Genomic DNA, 19,536 nt, shown 5'->3' on the forward strand with positions numbered 1-19,536 from the left:
TCTGTACTTTTTCAAATAAATATAAAAATAGTGGTTTCAAAAATATTTTTAAAAGGTAAGAAAACCATAAAAGTAAATGAGGTTGTTAAAAACATTATCAGAAATGCACATGAACTAGGCCTACACTGTTATAGGAGGGTCTTTAAAAATTAAACATATAATCATACTTTTATGACCTTAATCCCCAAATCAATAAGGGAAATATGTCTCCCTGTAACCAATTGTTCGGGAAAGCTGAAAAGTATTAGTTGAACCAAATGAAGAGGAGCAGAATGTGAAGAAACTCAAAGCAATAGGCCCCAGAACCCAAGCTAGACTGCAATGCCCTCAACCGCCTGAGATCATACCAGAGCCTCCAGTTAGAACCAGCTGCACTCTGTGGACTGCCGACCCCAAAACACAGGAAGTGCTTCCTACATGTGAGCTCCTCCCCTCTGTCCTTCAAACTAAGTGGAAAGGAGTGGAGCACCGGAAAACAACAGGCAGGTACCACTTGCAGCAGGCTCAGCCAGAGGGAGAGGTCAAGGAGGGGGGGTGAACCTTCATCAGATGTGATCATTTCAGGAAGGGAAAAAAAGGTTTATTCTGCTATTTTCCAAAATGTTTCCACCCTTCAAAATAATTGCTTCTTCCCTTACTAAAAAGTCAATGGTTCCAACTGGCAATTCCATGTATGGGCAACAAAGGGCTTCGTAAACATCAATTAAGCATTTATACTAAAAATGTGCTTTCACCAACAATTTCACTAGATCTAAAAAAGAAGGCAAGTTTGGGGAATTCCCTGGTGGTCCAGTGGTTAGGACTCAGTGCTCTCACTGCCAGGGCTCTGGGTTTGATCCCTGGTTGAGGAACTAAGATCCCGCAAGCCGAGAGGTGCAGCCCCTCACGCCCAAAAGGCAAGTTTTTTGCAGAAACTTACAAAGGTAATTGGGCTTCCCAGGTGGCTCAGTGGTAAAGAATCCACCTGCAATGCAGGAGACACAGGGCGATCCCTGGGTCGGGAAGATCCCCTGGAGGAGGAAACGGCAACCCACTCCAGTATTCTTGCCTGGAGAATCCCATGGACAGAGAAGCCCGGCAGGCTACAGTCCATGGGGTTGCAAAGAAGTCAGACACAACCTAGCGACTGAGCATGCACGCATGCACAAACACAATTAGGCACAACTACACATAAAAATCCAAAAGATAATCCCCAATTTATGTGCCATCCTGGCTACCAATTGAATGTGAGAGGCTCTTTCTATTGATAGTTTACTAACATTAAGAAGTCTGATATCTTCTGGAAAGGACCTGACTTTATAAACAATGGGAAAATATTCAGATGAAAAGATAGAGATTTCATAGTTCCATTCCTCCTTACCTTTCTGCTTTGGGTTTTGTCCCATCTACGAGATACCTAGTGTCTGGGTACTGGAAAAGCAACTCTTCCTGGAGATCCACCAATGACCTCAACAGTGCTTTAAGTGCCTTGTGACCTGGGAAATAAAGCAGAGAGAAGGAACAGTTAGTTACCTACAGTGCTCCAAAGCAGGTGATGCCTCTGCCGCCTGCCTCCTGAGTAGTACTGGTTGAGGGGATGGGTATATAGGATAGGCCAGGCCTAAGAACTCTCTGAAATACAGAATTCCTGAAAGGAAATAATAACAGTGCCTACCTCCTGGAGTCCTTGTGGAGAACAAGCAAGGAAACATATGTAAGAAACTTATAACATCTGCAATAAATTCTCAGTTCTTAAATTTACTAAGTTTGAAAAAATCCTTCCTTGTCTGTCATCATAACCAATCATTTTCTTCCTCTGGTGTTACTCTCTCAGTTATCTTTCTACAGGTTACCTCTTGGATTATCCCTTTATCAACTGGCTCCTTAAGCAATTCCTTCTCTTTTCCCCCCAGAAGCACAACTTAGTCCTGGGATTCCTATGACCACCACCTCCCTTCCCTGAGAGATCTTCTTTGCCTCTGGTGTGAGCTGCCACCTCATTCATTCAGTCTCTCAACGTGTACCCTTATGGAAAGTTCCTGTTCACGAACACAAACCCAAGTTAATGACTTCCTGTTTGCAATAGTCATTGCTCTGTATCCTCACGGGATTGGTTCCAAGGTCTCTCCCCCTGGATAGCAAAAAGCCACAGATGCTCAAGTCCCTTACTTATATCAAAGGGCCTAACTTGCATATAACCCATATAACCTACCCACATCCTCACACATACTTCAAATCATCTCTAGATTACTTATAACAACTAGTATAATGTAAATGCTACATAAATTGTTGTGAATATGATACAGATACTATGGAAATGGTTGTCAGAGTGCTGCTAATTTTTGGAACTTTCTGACATTTTTTTTTTTTCTTTCCAAATATTGTTGGTTCAAACTTGGCTGGATCCGTGGATGTGGAACCCCAGGATCTGGAGAGTCCAGTGTACTGAATCGTGTATTGGAAATCTGCTCATCAGGCGTATGTTCTCACCCAGTTCTCCTCACAGCCAACAGGATGTGTTCGTAATAAAGCTGGTCGGGATCAAGTGTAAAGTCTACGACCAAGAGCTTTCAGAATAAAAACTGGCTCTCTGAGAAACGAACTCTTGCCTTCTTTATCAGCATAATCCTACTAATCCTACTGAAGGGGCTAACTAGACATTGACAATTACTAGTTATGTTTTGATAGCACTCAGACATCTCTTTATAATCAAACTCTCACATTTCCAGCAACTAAGAAAATCTCCACATGGATGCTCCATTACTCCCTCAAACACACCATGTCAGAAACAAAACTTTTTTCTTCCAATCCAATACTTCTCCTTTGTCTGATTTTCTCGTCTCTGTTTAATTTTCATAAGCGATCACTGACATTTTGATGCCAGTATTCAGTATATTCAATCAGTGGCTAAATCCTGTGTTTTCCATACACATTATCACTAAGAGTTGTCCATTTGTCTCTGGCTATGCTTCTATCAGCATAAGGATCCTTATCCTTGAGGAAACGTAACCTTCTTTCAAGCATCCTGACTCTCATTTAGCAGCCCCTATATTCATTTCTTGGGCTTGTGTGGTGGCTCATCGGTAAAGAATCTGCCTGCAATGCAGGAGACCAGGGTTCGATCCCTGGGTCGGGAAAATCCCCTGGAGAAGGGAATGGCAACCCACTCTAGCATTCTTGCCTGGAAAATCCCATGGACAGAGGAGCCTGGCAGACTGCAGTTCACAGGGTCGCACAGAGTCAGATACGACTGAAGTGACTAAGCAGCAGCAGCAGCACATTCATTTCTGTTTTACATTCCAGACTAACCAGCTCACACAAACTTCAGTTTATCTGATTTTTATAAATTAGATTCTGACTCTTCTGCTTCTGCTTTGTCCAGCCTGAGTAACTTCCTCACTATTTTGCATCCCAACCTGTTTAATCACTGGGACACCAACACATGACTCAGACAAGCTCTCCAAACAGATCACGTTGTAGCATTCCATTTCACTATAAGGCTAAGAGCTTACCTGAGAAAGCCCCCCCGGATAGGTCAGAAGGAACTCAATGACCTAACAGCTACTTTGCATTCCTCCAATAATCTCCATATAAGACTATATAAATACAACTTCCCTGTTGATAAGCAGCGTAAGTTCCTTGATCATTTATCCATTTATTAATTATAAACTCCACATTCTAATCCTTTTATAATCAGTACATATCCATATCACTTGGGAGGACCTGCAATATCTGAAGAAATCCAAAATGCCTTGTGTTCCAAACCAAGATTCTCAACCCATTGCTCTGAATCTTAACAAAACTTTCCACCAAATATAACGATATGAAATTATTCTCAAGAAAAAATAATATAGAATTATTCCTCTGATAGTTTTGGAGAAATGGATTAAGTATAAATAGTAGGCAAGAAGAAAAAAAAAGAATAAAGACATAACAATTTTTTCTTTTTTAGGTCACATCACACAGCCAGTATGATCTGAGTTCCCTGAGCAGGCATCGAACCTGTGCCTTCTGCATTGGAAGGACAGAGTCTTAACCACTAGATCACCAGAGAAGCCCTAGACATAACAATTTTAAAGACAAGAATTACTTTAAAGTCTAAATATGCTAAGTGTGTAACTTCCCAGATGGCTCAGCCAGTAAAGAATCTGCCTTCAATGCAGGAGACACAGGAGATACAGGTTCGATCTCTGGATCAGGAAGATTCCCCTGGAGGAGGAAATGGCAACCCACTCCAATATTCTTGTCTGGAGAATCCCATAGACAGAGGAGCCTGGCAGCTACAGTCCCTAGGGTCTCAAAGAGTCAGAAACGACTGAAGCAACTTAGCACACATGCACGTGGTAAGTGTGTAACTAGAATTATGAAAATTATGTGTATATATATGAAAAATAATTAAAATAATGAGGAAAGCAAAGAATAAAAATGGTAACTACAAATACTATGTTACCATAAGTGATCATCTATGAAAACAGCTGAGAATTATAAACAGAGAGCCCATAATAGCTAAGGTTATGAAAGTATGTTATAGCAAGAAACTTAAGAAAATAGAAGAGACACTAATACTTGTAAGGAAGCCCATGAAAACAGGAATCTCATCTCATCCCAATTCTATGCAAGGATGAACCACTGTTTTTACTCCTTTTCTAGAAACAGCTGCTATCTGTTAAGACAGCCCAGTTCTCCAACGTGAAACCACAAATCAATTCTGCATCTGCAAAGTGGTCCTCAAAATTCCCAAGACTAAACCTTGAAAATATTAGGCTATGTGAAATAAGCCAGTTGCAAAAGAATAGATATTGTGTGATTATGCTTATACGAGGAATCTAAAACTACAGTCAGATTTAGAGACAGAAAACATGAGTGGCTGGGGAGAGATGGGAATGGGGACTTATTGTTTAATGTGTACAAAGTTTCAGCTAGGGATGATAAAAAAGTTTTCGGAATGGACAGTGACGATGGCAGCAGGACAATGTGAATATACTTGCGACTGAGCTGTACTCTTTAAAATAGTTAAAAACAGTCAATTTTATGCCATATCTATTTTACCACAATTTTTAGAAATACTTAACTAATTCCTAAGGCTGAAGTAATAATAACTCTACCTCCCCAGTCTATCTCTACACAGAAAAAATCATCTACAATCCTTCGGTCTGGAGCCTAGTCTGAAAGAAGAACGGAATATTATTCAGCCTTAAAAAGCAGGGGAATTCTGACACATGCCACAACATGGATGAGCCTTGAGGACATTGTGCTAAGTGAAATAAGTCAGTCACAAAAGGACAAATACTGTATCATCCCACTTATACGAGGTATCTAGAGTAGTCTAATTCATAAAAACAGAGAGGAGCATGGTGCATGTCAAGGGATGGGGGGAGAGGAAAATGGAGAATTGTTGTTTAATGGGTACAGGGTTTTAGTTTCACAAAATCAAAAAGTTCTGGAGATTGGATGTACAACAATGTAAACAGACTTAACACTACTGCACTGTACACTTAGAATGGTAATTTTCATACTATGTGTCTTTTTGCCACAATAAAAAATAATTATAAGAACAGGAAAAACAAGTACCTGTCCCTTACTTCCTCCAGGTACCACGTGTCCAAGATCTAAAATAGGAGATCAAGAACCATGCAGAGAAGAAGCTGCAAAGCAGTCCATAATGTTTATGGCTGCTTGCCCCCAACAAGCAAGTCGTAATTTGACTCTCACGTGTAACATAACCAAGAATTGTGAAAACATCCAACACAGAGACTACTACTTTTAAGGGCCACTTTCAAGTAGCTATACAAGCCCTTTCATTCTGTTCAAGTCAGTTTAAAAAAATCCATTGCAGATATATTAGACAGCATATCAATCCAACGAGAAGGCAGAGAGCCAATATCAGTAAATCAAAGTGTGCCTTTCTGTTAATACTCTCTCATACGTCGTCATTTTATACACCCCTTCACCCAGTCAGAAAGTGGCCCTGAAGTATTTAAGCTCCATTCAGGGATAGCACCACCATGCATCAAAGTGTCAGGAGACCTACCAGAGATGAAATCTGCAATTCCATGCTTCTAACCACCACCACCACCACCACCAAAAAAAAAAAAAAAAATGTTTATCAAAGTCAAGTCATCAGTGGTCAATACATGGACAACCTCTTATAAAGAGATTTAGAAGCCAGAACCCAATTCTCGTTTCTTTGCGGTATTAGGGTCACACAGTTCCTTCTAGTGAAGTTTTATGTGAAACCTGAAGGAACAGTGAGCAATCCTCTGCTGGATGCGGCAGGCCCCCTGAAGCCACAGCTGACCAGGGTGAGGAAAGACGCTCCCCTGAAGGCTCAGACCCCACGGTGAGTTCTTCCCAGCCCTAGACCAAAATGAACCGAACCAAAACACTCTATCACTCATATAAAGCTGAATTCCATTTGTTCAACCCTATGAATGATCAAGGGAATGGAATGAACGGTTTCTAATTCACCTCTAGTTTCTCTCCCAATTACCGCCAGAGTTCAAAGCTAAGAAAAGCAGCAGAGATGCAGATACACTTTTCTTCTCTCTCCCTCCTGGCACGTGGCCACAAAACAAACGGAGACTGCCAAGGACATATATGTTTATTTTGTCCTACCTGGTCCATTTCCAGAGGCCTTTGCCTTAAGAGGAGATTAAGAAGGACATATGACTGACCTTATTACCAAGACTAAACCTAAGCACTCGGGCACCAGCCTTAGAAATAATTTCCCAAGTAAAGAATAAATGGAAAGAGTACTTTACTGAGGGCCAGGAGCCCTGGATTTTAACAGAAACTATCCCTAACTAGTCATTTTCCACTGAGTGGACCCCCTCATTTAATCTCTTCAAGTCTCAAAGATCTCATCTACACCATGCAGATAATCCTTTGCCTAGTTATCTTGCAGAATTAAGGCAAAAAATAACAAATGCTTGTATATATTAAGGTATGCTGCAAATGTTTAAATGCTGTAAAATAGAAAGCATATTACTATCACAAAATCGGCATCTTTCACACGGCGAAAATCTCAGGCTCTGCTTGCTGTGATCTACAGTGCTAAGACAGAACTAGTAGTCATACATTCCCACATTAAGTATTCATTTACATGCTGCCCATATGCAAGCATTCTATATATAAAATGTCACCAATCTAAAAACCATTTTCACCTAACAGCTTTATTTTTTTCCTTGATTCATCTAAGCTATTCAACATAAACAAAACTGGAGGCAGAGAATAAGTTTGGACATGGGCACACAGTTCGTTAATTAGATTATAAACCAATAAGTAAAACTTCTGGTGAGACGATGGAGGGCAATGGGGACAGCAAATGTATAAAGTAAAATAAAGCTCGCCTTATCAGTTTTTAAATATCCACACCATTATTTTTAAAGTAAATATGCAAACATACAATTATTTATGTGCGAGTATATATAAACTCCTACATTCCTCTTATTCCCGGATATATACATTAAGGTAGAAGGTACAGACTGCAAGAGCAGTTTTTCTCCCCCTTCTTCCAAAGTAACTCTAGAACTACAGCTAAACTATAGGTCAAAATGACACACGCTGTATTGGCCTGAGAACAATACTTTTCATTCAAATCCACACAAGCCTGCCACTTGCACTAGTCATCCCCGGCAATTAATCCCCCCAGAAAGACGTTTGATTAAATCTTTTCAAGCAAATCCTTTGCTTTGCTTTTGTTAGTTCACTTCTTGTCAACATCTATTAAAATATGCCTTTAATTCTCCCACAATCTTAAAAAACACCGATTCCACTGTCTTCAACTTTAATCAACTGTATGGCCGGCATTTTTCATTTCATAATAACGTGCTGCTTGGAATTCAAGAGGCAGGCCCGGCATCAATCATCTGGTAAGAATTTTTCCACTGCAATAAATATGCAAATGAGGAGAGCCAGTCAGTCGTATTTCAGGCCCGACTTGCTAGTGTTTTAAAAAAGACACAAATTTATTAATTGCCGGTGGCCAGAGGAATCCTATTACTTTGGGCATTGATTACAAAGCTGTGTGAGTGATTATTGTGCAACTCGCAGGCTACCCAGGCATGAGGAAAAATTATTAAAGCAAGGCAGAGATTATCAACTCAGAATAACAATAAGCCTTAACATTTAGGCCCTAACTTCTTCAACAAAGAATTACGTGAAGGCTCCACTGTATCATAATTCCGAATTCTGTCAGTATTACTGTTTGGGCTTGTTCTATATTCCAAAAGCAGGATGGCGTTACCACTAAGACAGAGCACTGCAGGTTACAGATTCCTTAACACCCACCATGTGGATGAGTCGATATCATTTCCAATGTGAGCCCAAGTAGAATTTTTATACATTCATGTAGGTGTACACATATATAGATGTATCGTTGTTGTTTTTGTTTAGTTGCTAAGTCGTGTCCGACTCTGCAACCTCATGGACTGTAGCCTGCCGTGGGATTTTCCAGGCAAGAATACTGGAGTGTGTTGCCATTTCCTCCTCCAGGGGATCTTCCTGACCCAGGGATTGAACCCATGTCTCCTGTGGCTTCTAGGCACGGGGACATATATACCCCCTGGTTTAGAGAAATGAATGTGCTCTTAGGAGGACCGTGGTTTTGACTGGAATAGCAGAAGGAGTTCTGTCCCACTGTGTTGGTTGGTTGTGCGAACCAAAAGTAGGATTTTTTTTTTTTTTTTATGGTACAAAATCACCACCAGGATAAATTTTCAAAGCAGGGCATGGGGACTTATATTCTAAAATGATGACAACTAAACCAAAGGCAGACTTGGGTTTTCCAACCTCGGGGGGCCCCACAGCAGAAGGCACGCAGCCTGTGCAGGGGTCTGTGGTGGAAACGATTTGATGGGCTAATTCTGAATGCAAAGTGTTTTTGTGAGAAACATTCAACCCAAGACCTTTTAAATCAAATAAGAAAGAGGACTCGGTGGACAAAACTTATTTTTTTTTCTCTTAAGAGAATGATGTGGGGAATTGGGGAGTAAGTGGAAGTTGAAATAAGAGAGATGGAGAGACAGAGGATAAAATATGCTGGGTGAGCCCCTTCACAGAAAGAAACCAAAAGGAAAAAATCCTTCCCATTTTACATTACTGCCATCCTAAGTAACATGATAGATAGTGTGCGTTTGAGTTCTGTGGAGGGACATCCCACTCAAGCTGTAATTTCTGACCAGGCATGAATTTATAAGGAAAGGAAAAGAACTGCAGAATTTCGTAGGTTTCCCTGAATGCTCTCTCAAATACCTTGATGAAGTGTGTCAATAAATTCTTAAAAAGCCCTACAGGACACAGCAATCTGACTGATCAATGGACTTCCCGAAATCTACTAGCTACCTTCCATTTCACCGTTCCTAGACAACCTCCATTGTTCCAAAGGACTTCCCTGAAAAGGGGAATTTATTTTTCCCCTTTAAACGGAAAGAGGAAATGCTCAGAGCATGAGGTACTTAAAATCCAAGTTTTATTTACAAGGAACTGTTTATAAACTGTCTAATAGGAGTCACCCAGGGAGAGTGCGGGTATTTTCCTTTTTATCTGAAACACTTTTCAACTGTTCGAATATTTTGTAATCACGTATTACTCTTACGATTTAAAATGCAGTTGAAGTTTAAAGTAAACTCTGAAGTAAAGAAACATATTAAAAATAAAATTAGGACCACAATGCAAGTAACCTTCTGTTTCATGTAAAATAGTTTGATCCTTTCATATTAAAAAAGATTTTAGCCTTTTAGGTAGTGAACTGTCCTGAGCCAAGAGCCCAAAGTCTCTGTACAGAATGGGTGTGGAGACAGGGATTCCCGCGCAGTTAATCCTTTCTCTCCCAGTATCCTTCACATCGCTGCTACAACACATATTGTGCTGTGTATGTTGTAAGCTCCTTGAGACACAGGGTGCGTACTGTCACCCTAGCAGCTGACATATCATTTTGGCCATGAAAAGCCTTCTACAAATATTTCAGTTCCAGAGAAATGATGCCCAAATCAGATGAAGGAACATCTAACTACACTACCATTTACAAATCTGGATGCTGACGAAATATGGACTCCCTGTTTGCTGTTTTCAATAACTGTGTGTCCTCAGTAAACTGCCCTTCTGTTAATGGAAGAAAGGTAATCAAACTTAAGTTCTCCCTCATTTGAACATATCAACTATAAGACGTATGGCCTACTCCTGCATCTCAAAACCATTGTATCAGATTTCAGAACTTACATATGTGAAAGTAATTAGCAATTTTTGTTAGGCACGTTACAATGCACTCCCATGAAAACTGTCATTATCGCCACTTGAATAAACTGAAGCCCAGAAAATAAAAGACTGATGACTTTTATTTTCATATAAAAGACAGGGACTTCCCTGGTAGTCTAGTGGCTAAGACTCTGTGCTTCCAATGCAATGGGTCCAGGTTCAATCCCTGGTCAGGGAACTAGCTTCCCACGTGCTGCAACTAAGAGTTTGCATGGCGCAACTAAAGATACTGCAGGCTGCAACTAAGACCCAGCACAGCCAAATTCATTCATTAAAAAAAACCCAAGAAAGTAAAAGATGTTATTTAAGTCCCTTTTCATATTAGTGAGGGTAAGCATTGTTTATTTATCAACCCAAAAATGAAACACATTGAGAGTTGCTTTCATGTAATAACATTTAAATGATGCTTTAACAGCAGTTTACCTATCCCCACATCTTGCTGTGAATGTCCTGAGGCAGAGACTGAACTGCTCAGCCTTGGCAAACTGGGTGCTGGCAAATGGCAGACTCCAGGTTGTTGAATGAATAACTGAAGAAAAATGATGTCTTAATATTTTTCCTGGCATGTACTTTGTGTGTGCACTTTAAATCTCCAGAGAACTTAATACAAGTGTGTGTGTGTGCGTGCTAAATCACTTCAGTGACTATAAGTATAGTACCAGTATTTATTTACACAACCCTTTTATGAAGAGGGAAACAAACACTGTGGCCATGGAGCTATAGCCTAGGAAAAAACTATTACCACTACTAAAATTAATAGCTAACACGTATTAAGGACCTACTAAGTACCAGGCAATAACCTGAGCACTTTTCACATATTAACTCATTTAAGTCCTCATGACAATCTTTTCAGGTGGGCACTATTATTATATCACCATTATACAGATACAGGAAATGAACACTACTACAAACTTTAAAAAAGAAACTGCAAACAATAAAATAAATAAACAAAAGAAACTGCACATTTTTCATTTTCTAGATCAATGTACCCATATGGGTTATGTATCTAAACCAACTGGGAGACAAAAGTGACAGGAAATTTTCAATTCCAGAAAAAACGACATAACTGTCCTCCTCAGTTACCACAGCACAATTAAAAAAAACATTAGTGAGTTTCTGTTAAAATGTTATATCTAGATTTGATTCCCACAGTTGAAAAAAACAAAGTGGAGAAACTAAAGAAGGCCTAGATCGTACAGATGGAAAGCAGGTCCTGTAAGACAAGATATAAGAATATTTACTTAACCTGAAAAGGAAGATGCTAAGAAACGGATTAATGGTCTCCAAAATTCAAATGGCCAAATACATTAAAAAAATAAAATTGCTTAGCCTCACTTAAAAAAAAAAATTAAAACACTGTGATATTTTTCTGATCATGCTTGATGCCTGCAAGAATGTGAGGAAGGGGCCCTCACCATGCACAGCTGATAAGCATTTAATTAGCACAACAGATCCAGAAAGCAACTTGGCAAAATGTATCAAAGCTGTACACTCACACACCTCCTGACCCTATGATTCCAATTCTAGAAATTAATCCTAGAGAAATAATCAGATAAGAAAGCAAAGAGATGGGTACAAAAATGTTATTTGTTTAGCACTGTTCATAATAGGTAAAAACAGCCAAACATCTTAAGTGCCCATTTACAGGGGATTGGTTAAATCAATTTAGTTTACACAGATAACTTTCTGGGCAGATGCTGAAAAGGTTAAGTATAAATAGAATTTGGTTTGAATACACTAAACCTTAAATACTTTGGGGGATAACTTAAGTAATTTGAGCACGAAGTGGACATATTATTTAGGACGGCTAGAAAGTATTGATTTGGTTAGGTGAGATGATAGTGTTACATAAGAAACAGTCTTATTTTTTTAGAGCCATTTACAGAAGTGTTCAGAAGCAAAATGACATGCTGATGATTACTTTGAAGTACTTCAGCAAAAAGAAAATGAAAATAAAGATAGCATTTTTTTTAAAGAAACAACAGGTAAGACATATTTATCAACATGAGAAGATGGTTCTAGTTCAATGTATCCATATGATCTCATTTATGGTCTAAACAATTTTAAATTGACATAAAGTATCCAGAAGAATAGGGCTTCCCTGATGGCGAAGATGGTCAAGAATTTGCCTGCAATGCAGGAGACCCAGGTTCAATCCCTGGGTTGGGAAGATCCCCTAGAGAAGGGAATGGCAGCCCACTCCAGTGTTCTGGCCTGGAGAATCCCACGGACAGAGGAGCCTGTCTGGCTACATTCATGGGGTCGCAAAGAGTAGGACACAACTGAGCAACTAAACACACACATATGTGGAAGGATATACACCAAACTTCTAGAGACAGTTCTCTGTGAAGAGCATTAATAATAGGAAGGAAAAAAAGGACTTTCACAGTCTCTGTTACATATTTCAGAACTGTTAGGTCACAGGGAGAGGGCTAATCAGCACTGTTTGAAAAAAATTTTTTTTACTACAAACAAACTTCACTTCTATAATTTTCTTTAAAAACTGATTAAGATGAAATAAGGACTTCCCTGGGGGTCCAGTGGTTAAGACTCCATGCTTCCATTGCTGGCGATGTGGGTTCGATCCCCGGTTGGGAAACTAAGATTCTACATGCAGTGCAGCACAATCAAAATACAAAACAAATAAAAAAAAAGACTAAATAAATAAATTCAAGAATACAAAGAGGTCTTCTGAAGTAGATGTAATTCTTCCTATCAACAAAATAATCAAATGAAAGGAAACAGATTAAAATAAAAGCAGGAGAAATTAGAAGTGGCCATATATTTGACTGACAAGGAAGACCACACATCCTTAGAACTAATTTAAAATCTTCCCAGGTGGTCCAGTGGTTAAGAATATGCCCATCAATGCAGGGGACCCAGGTTCGATCCCTGGTTAGGGAAGATTCCACATGTCAAGGAACAACCTGGCCAATGGGTCACAACTACTGAGCCTGTGCTTCCCAACAAGAGACGCCACCACAATGAGAAGCCCGGCACTGTAACGGAGAGCACTACTACTCTCCTACTCACTGCGACTAGAGCGCCCAAGGGCGGCAATGAAGACCTATACAACCCAAAATAAAAAAAATCAAATAACAATACACAAATAAAATAAAGTGAGATTTTCCCTGCATGATTCACAAAAGAAATGCCAAGGGCCAATGAATGAAAGAAAACTATTTACCCTCATTAAACATTGGGAAATGTCAATTTTTTAAAATGTAAATTAAAAAAAGAAATTAAAAAAAGCGAGACCATTTTCCACCTACCAAAGTGATAAAGATGAAACGACACTGTTGATAAGGATAAGGGAAACTGACATTCATATAAAGAAGGTGAGAATGTGAGCTGATCCAACTTTTCTGGAGGGCAACTTGGCCATACAGATCAAACGCCTTAAAACTGCATATATCTTCGGAACACACACTAATTCCACATCTAGAAATTTATTTTATGAAACAAAGTAATCACAGACGTGAGTCAAGATTTACTAACAATAATGTTTACTGCATTATTTATAAAGAAAAACTGGAAACAATCCAAATGTCCAACAATAAAGAACTAGTTAAACTACCCATATGATGGAAAGTCTATGCTGCCATTAAAAATAATGCTGTAGAACAATATTTAATGACATGGAAAAATATTCATGATCTCTGTTAAGTAGAAGAAAATAGACTGCAAAAGAATATAGAACACTGTTCCACTTTTGTTCTAACTATACACCCATGGGGGGGGAAGAAAACTAGAAAATATTTATACCATACCAAAATATTAAAAGTATATAACTCTACTGCTTTGACTGAGGAAGAATATTTCCTTACTTTCACTTGACCATTTTCTAAATTTTATATACTGAATATGTAGCACATATATAATAAGAAAAAACACATTTATCTATTTCTTCATCACTTAAAAAAAGCTTACCTGTGTAGGGGGAGAGAGTGGATCAGCTGATTAACCAAGGGCGCTCCTAACTCTTTACTGAAAAAGTATCTTTAGAAAAATTGAAGGTTACATTTACTACTCACTCTAAGCCTTCTGTTTTATTACAAATTCATCTCCATATCTCTCCTGCCTTAATTCCTTTAAGCTTTGGCACTTTATCTATTCCCTCATACTTTCCTTTATAAGGGGGGGGGGACACTATTTAGCATTAAACTATGTGCATAGTGATGGCCTAGAGCAGAGGTTGTGAAGCAAAACAGACCTCTTACTGGCCTTGCCTCTGACTGTGTGACCTTGATCAGGTCACTCAACCTCTTAAAGAGTTGATTTCCTCTTCTGTACAATGTACAATATAGTTATATTTCACAGGCTGCAGAGAGAACTAAATGAGAATGAGAACTAAATGAGATATTGATAAAGAACTTCATAGGGACTTCCCTGGTGGTCCAGTGGCTAAGACTCCATGCTCCCAGTGCAGGGGACCGGGTTCAATCCCTGCTCAGGGAACTAGAGCCTGCAGGTCACAACCAAGACCAGCTGTAGTCAAATAAATAAACAAATGTTTTAAAAAAACAACTTAACACAGTGCATGGGGAACAGTGCCAATTAACAAATGGGAAGTATTTTTGTTATTTTTACAGGACAGAGGCATCTAGCATTGTATCTGCACAATAAAACACCAAAATAGAAGTAAACTAATCATCCCGATTCTTAAAACGTCACTTTTGATTTCTTTTCACTCATGCTCTTCTCTTCTATCTCATGAGTCTACTGAAGTCACTGGAAATGCTTTCTAATTATTTGAGTTAGCCACATTTATCTCTGCCCTCCCTCCACTGCTGACATGGATGTAGCACAGGCTATGTGCCACCTTAAGGATGTAAGAATCTTCAAGATTATCTGAACAGCCTCTCTACCTGTAAAAATTTTCCGTGCACGATAGAGTATGAATAGCTAGTAAAAACTCTTCTTAAAATAGCAGCATTTTGGATTTAGCCAGAGGCAGATTTACTCAACAGCCTCAAGAAAAACAGAATCTGGTAGATCTGAGACTAAACGCCAAGCAAAATAATCAATATTACATGAGATCTCATTAAAAATTATCAAAGAACTCACACTAAAGTCAAGTGCAGTCCAATCATAACAAACATTCAAAGCAACTCATATGTGCAAACTTATTTGAGGACAGCTAATAACACACCTCTTTGTGTGTCAGTGGTAAAGAATCTGCCTGCCAGTGCAGGAGATGTGGGTTCGATTCCTGGATTGGGAAGATCCCCTGGAGAAGGAAATGGCAATCCACTCCAGTATTCTTGCCTGGGAAATCCCATGGACAGAAGAGCCTAGCAAGCTATAGTCTGTGGGGTCACAAAGAGACAGATACAACTTAGTGACTTAATGACAACAACAATAAATATAATAACTATGAGAGAATTATAGCTTATAGGTATTGTGACATAAAGACTTTCTCTAAAAAAAATTTATAAGTAACAATAGTTGGTGAGGAAATGGCAACCTACTCCAGTATTCTTGCCTGGAGAATCCCATGGACAGAGGAACCTGGAGGGCTGCAGTCCATGGGGTTGCAAAGAGTCAGAAACCACTGAGCAATTAAACAACAACAGCATAATAGCCTTTTTTTCCCCCATACCACCTTCTCCCCAATCTCTTCTCCTTGTCAAACGTCCACTAACATTTAATGGAAAGATAAGTATAGCAGAAGAAAATATATAAATATTAAAATGTCTGGAAGAATACACCCCCGCCCCACCCCATTGTTTTCTCTGGGAAGGAGGAACAGGGATTTGGGAGAGTGGAAGAACTTTCAACTTCTTGTACCTACATCTCCACTGTTTCTGCATTTTTTTTTACAGTGAAGATTTTATATATACCTTATATATACAAAGATATATGTAAAGAGTTTACATATATATTGTAATGGAAGAGTAGTAAAAGGACAAATTAAATTAAGTCTCATAAAATCCCTAGCAAGTTTCATAAATACCAGGGGAAAAAGAATCTCTCCACTAACTCGAAAAATGCTTTGCAGCTTCTCATAGTACTTTTAAAGATGCACTAGCTACTCCTGAGGAAATACATTATGAGTAGGGTAAGCAATAGCCACGGTTGAAATTGGAAAGCAGGAACCTGCTAACCAGTGATCTGATTTCACGTTTCCAACTGCTTTGACATCATCTAATATATCTGGATGGAGACCACCTCCAGCTTTGACCAAGGCTTCCAAAAGAAATGGCACCAGGAAACACTCTGGAAAGTGATTTCATGAAAAAGCAACTCAAAACTGGAATATTATGAAACAGCTTACTTGACATAAGCATAGGGAGTACGTTCATCTAAATGTCTGGGTTATTTTTGTTATGAAAGGCAATCACATTTATCAATACAACTACTGTTACGGGGGGGGGGGGGAGCGTAATCTGCAAGTTCAGAGTAAACACAATTATACTTCCCACCTTTAGCCAAGTGAAACATCCAACAAATACCAAACACAGAGAATCTACCTCTTCCAGAGGTTTTTTCCTCTTTAAACAAAGGATTTACTTTCTGATCTTCTTGTGGCCCCTCTTTTGGATTACTTGTTCCTGTTTTGGTACAATGTATCCCCAAGGAGTTTCAATGAGTTGTGAATTGTTATTCAAAAAGCCCCCCCCATCCCACCCCCCACCCCCGCCCAAAAAAAGGGTTTAAAAAAAAAGGCAAGAAAGAAAAAGCAGGATTAACTGCAATTGCCACTACAACGGGGAAACTTGCATCCTGCACTTTTACCATGTAAATAATGCACAGATCCTGCGGGAACTTGCCAAACACCAGGATTCTTAATTAATGGAGCTCTTTAATGTGCAAATCAGGAACAAATTGCAAGTTCTGACTTGCATTGATTATGAAAACATTAATTGAATGAGCAAGACCCTAAAAAAAAAATAAAAAAAGAATCCTAAGTCTTCGAAGAAACCAAAAGAATACAAAGCTTTGGAAACCAGACAAGTCTGACCAATGTCTTACAACACAAACCTAAAACTGAGGCCCACTCCCTAGTATACAATGAATTTAAAAACGACAAACAAAAACCCCAACAGTTTCATCAGAAAGCAATCACCATAAAAGCATCTATTCCACCAACATCTAGCGTTAAGCAGAAAAATGAGTGTTCACTCCAAAGGCTCACAGACACTGCTTTAAGGGGAAAAAACCCACTTTATATATACACACACTTACATGTATATAGGTGTAACAAAACAATGCTGTCTCTTTAAAAAGAAATTCATCCTATATAAATTATAGCCATAAAGTTTTCCTGCAGTGCAGCCTAATTAATTCTTGTTCTATACACAAAGGGAAATGCTGGGTGACAAATGGGTGTGAAGCCAGAAAGCTGCCAGGTCTGCAAAACATTTTCTACTTCAATTTATAAGCAATTTTGCAGTAAATCATCAACCAGAACCTGGAATCTCAGGAATCTCTGAGTGTCCAAACCACATTATATCACTTATCAGAGAAGAGAAGGGAAAGGAGTTTAAAGACATCTCATTTTTCAGTTCTAACCCACATCAAAATCTAGAAGCTCTGCGTCATCTATTATTCTCTCCTGGGTAAGTTTTTAGTACCAGAGATATATTTTTCAGGCGAAAACGACACTATAGGTTGATGTGGCCCATTCCCCCACCCCAAGAAGTACTGTATCATGTACCCATTACCATAAGAGATATTCCCAGAGTTATATGGGAATGAGCACACAACTATTTATACGACTCCCTCAATCCAAGCAAAATGTTCTCAAACCAGCCAAGCTGAAGGGTTCAGAGGCAAGACACTGGCAAAACAGGTGGGAAACACTCCAAGAAAATGAGATTAGGACTTCCCTGATGGTCTAGCGGTTAAGAACCTGCCTTCTGGTGCAGGGGACGAGGGTTCGATCCCTGGATGGAGAACTAAGATCCCACACGCTGCAGGGCAGCTAAGCCTGCTCACTGCAACTACTGAGCCTGGGTGCCTCAACTAGAGAACCCCTGAGCTGCAACTAAGACCCGAGGCAGCCATAAATAAATAAATAATTTTTAAAAAGAAGAAATGAGGCTACTGAAGAGGTGAACAGAAACATACAGGAAACAAAGAAGAAAACAAGGTTGCCCCTTTGGTCGTCAAACCCTTCCCCCACCCCTAACCTCTGCCCATCACTGATCTGTTCTCTGTCCCTCTAGTCTTACCATTTCCAAAATGTCATATAGAGGGAACATTAATGTACATAATCTTTTGAGACTGGCGTCTTTCACTAGCATAATACCTTTGAGATTCATCCACAATTCTGCATTTTATCAATATTCTGCTCCTTTTTATTGCTGAAGAATATACCACAGTTTATCCATTTGCCTACTGAAGGACATCTGAGCGGTTTTCAGTTTTTGGTGATTATAATTAATGCTGCAATAAACACATAAATACAAGTCTTTGTGTGGACGTATGTTTTCATTTATCTAGGGAAAATATCTAAGAGGAGGACTGCTGGTCATCTTGTAAATATACATTTAACTTTATTAAAAAAAAAAAAAGCTGCTAAGCTTTCTTACAAAGTGACTAGGCCATTTTGCATTTCCACCAGCAATGCAAGGAAGTTCCAGTTGCTCTGCACCCTTGCTGACACTTGATGTTGTCAGGTATTTGCTTTTAGTCATGGTAATAGGAATACAAGGACATCTTCTTGTGATTTTAATGATTATGTTAAATAAATATCTTTTCATGTGCTTATTTGTCATCCTATATCTTCCTTGGTAAAGTTTCTGTTCAAATATTTTGCCTTTTTTTTTAAAGAATATTTTCTATTGTTGGGTTTGAGAGTTCTTTATATATTCTAGACATAAATCCTTTACATGTGTGATTTGCAAATATTTTCTTTGGCTCTGTAGCTTATCTCTTGATTCTGTTAATGCGTATTTCACAGAGCAAAAGATTTAATTCTGATTTAGCCCAGTCATCAATTTGTTCTTTTATGGATTATGCTTTTGATGATTTAAGAACTCTCTCTAACTAAAGGTCATGACGATTTTTCTCCCATGTGTTATTCAAAACACTATACAGTTTTACATTTTACACTCCAGTCATACCTATTTTGTGTTAATTTTTATATAAAGTATGAGCTGTAGTTCATTTCTTTTTCTTTTGCCAATGAATGTACTACTGTTTTAGCATAATCTGTTGAAAAGACTATTCTCTTCCTACTCACTGACTTTGTACCTTTGTAAAAAACCAATTGCCTGTATTTGTGTTAATCTATTTTTGAACGCACTATTCTATTCCACTAGCTAAAAGTAAATTTAAAAATAATAAACCCACAAA

The 19,536-nt window shown here is 38.8% G+C and overlaps 1 protein-coding gene and 1 non-coding gene across 3 annotated transcripts in view; one reads left to right on the forward strand and one right to left on the reverse strand.

Moving 5' to 3' along the window:
- The window catches only part of AATF (apoptosis antagonizing transcription factor), a 101,254-nt gene that overhangs the window by 59,723 nt on the left and 21,995 nt on the right, over window positions 1–19,536 (reverse strand). For both annotated transcript variants that reach the window (XM_081584581.1, XM_081584580.1), the window contains exon 5: window positions 1,361–1,475. In XM_081584581.1, coding sequence (XP_081440707.1) covers window positions 1,361–1,475 — 115 coding nt within the window. The remainder of the gene's footprint in view (window positions 1–1,360; window positions 1,476–19,536) is intronic.
- TRNAG-UCC (transfer RNA glycine (anticodon UCC)) lies at window positions 10,339–10,411 on the forward strand. Its single transcript has one exon. It is a non-coding gene; the product is annotated as a tRNA-Gly (tRNA).

This window comes from Giraffa tippelskirchi, chromosome 3, assembly GCF_054371585.1.
Source record: "Giraffa tippelskirchi isolate mGirTip1 chromosome 3, T2T-mGirTip1v1.2.pri, whole genome shotgun sequence".
NCBI classification, from domain to species: domain Eukaryota; kingdom Metazoa; phylum Chordata; class Mammalia; order Artiodactyla; family Giraffidae; genus Giraffa; species Giraffa tippelskirchi.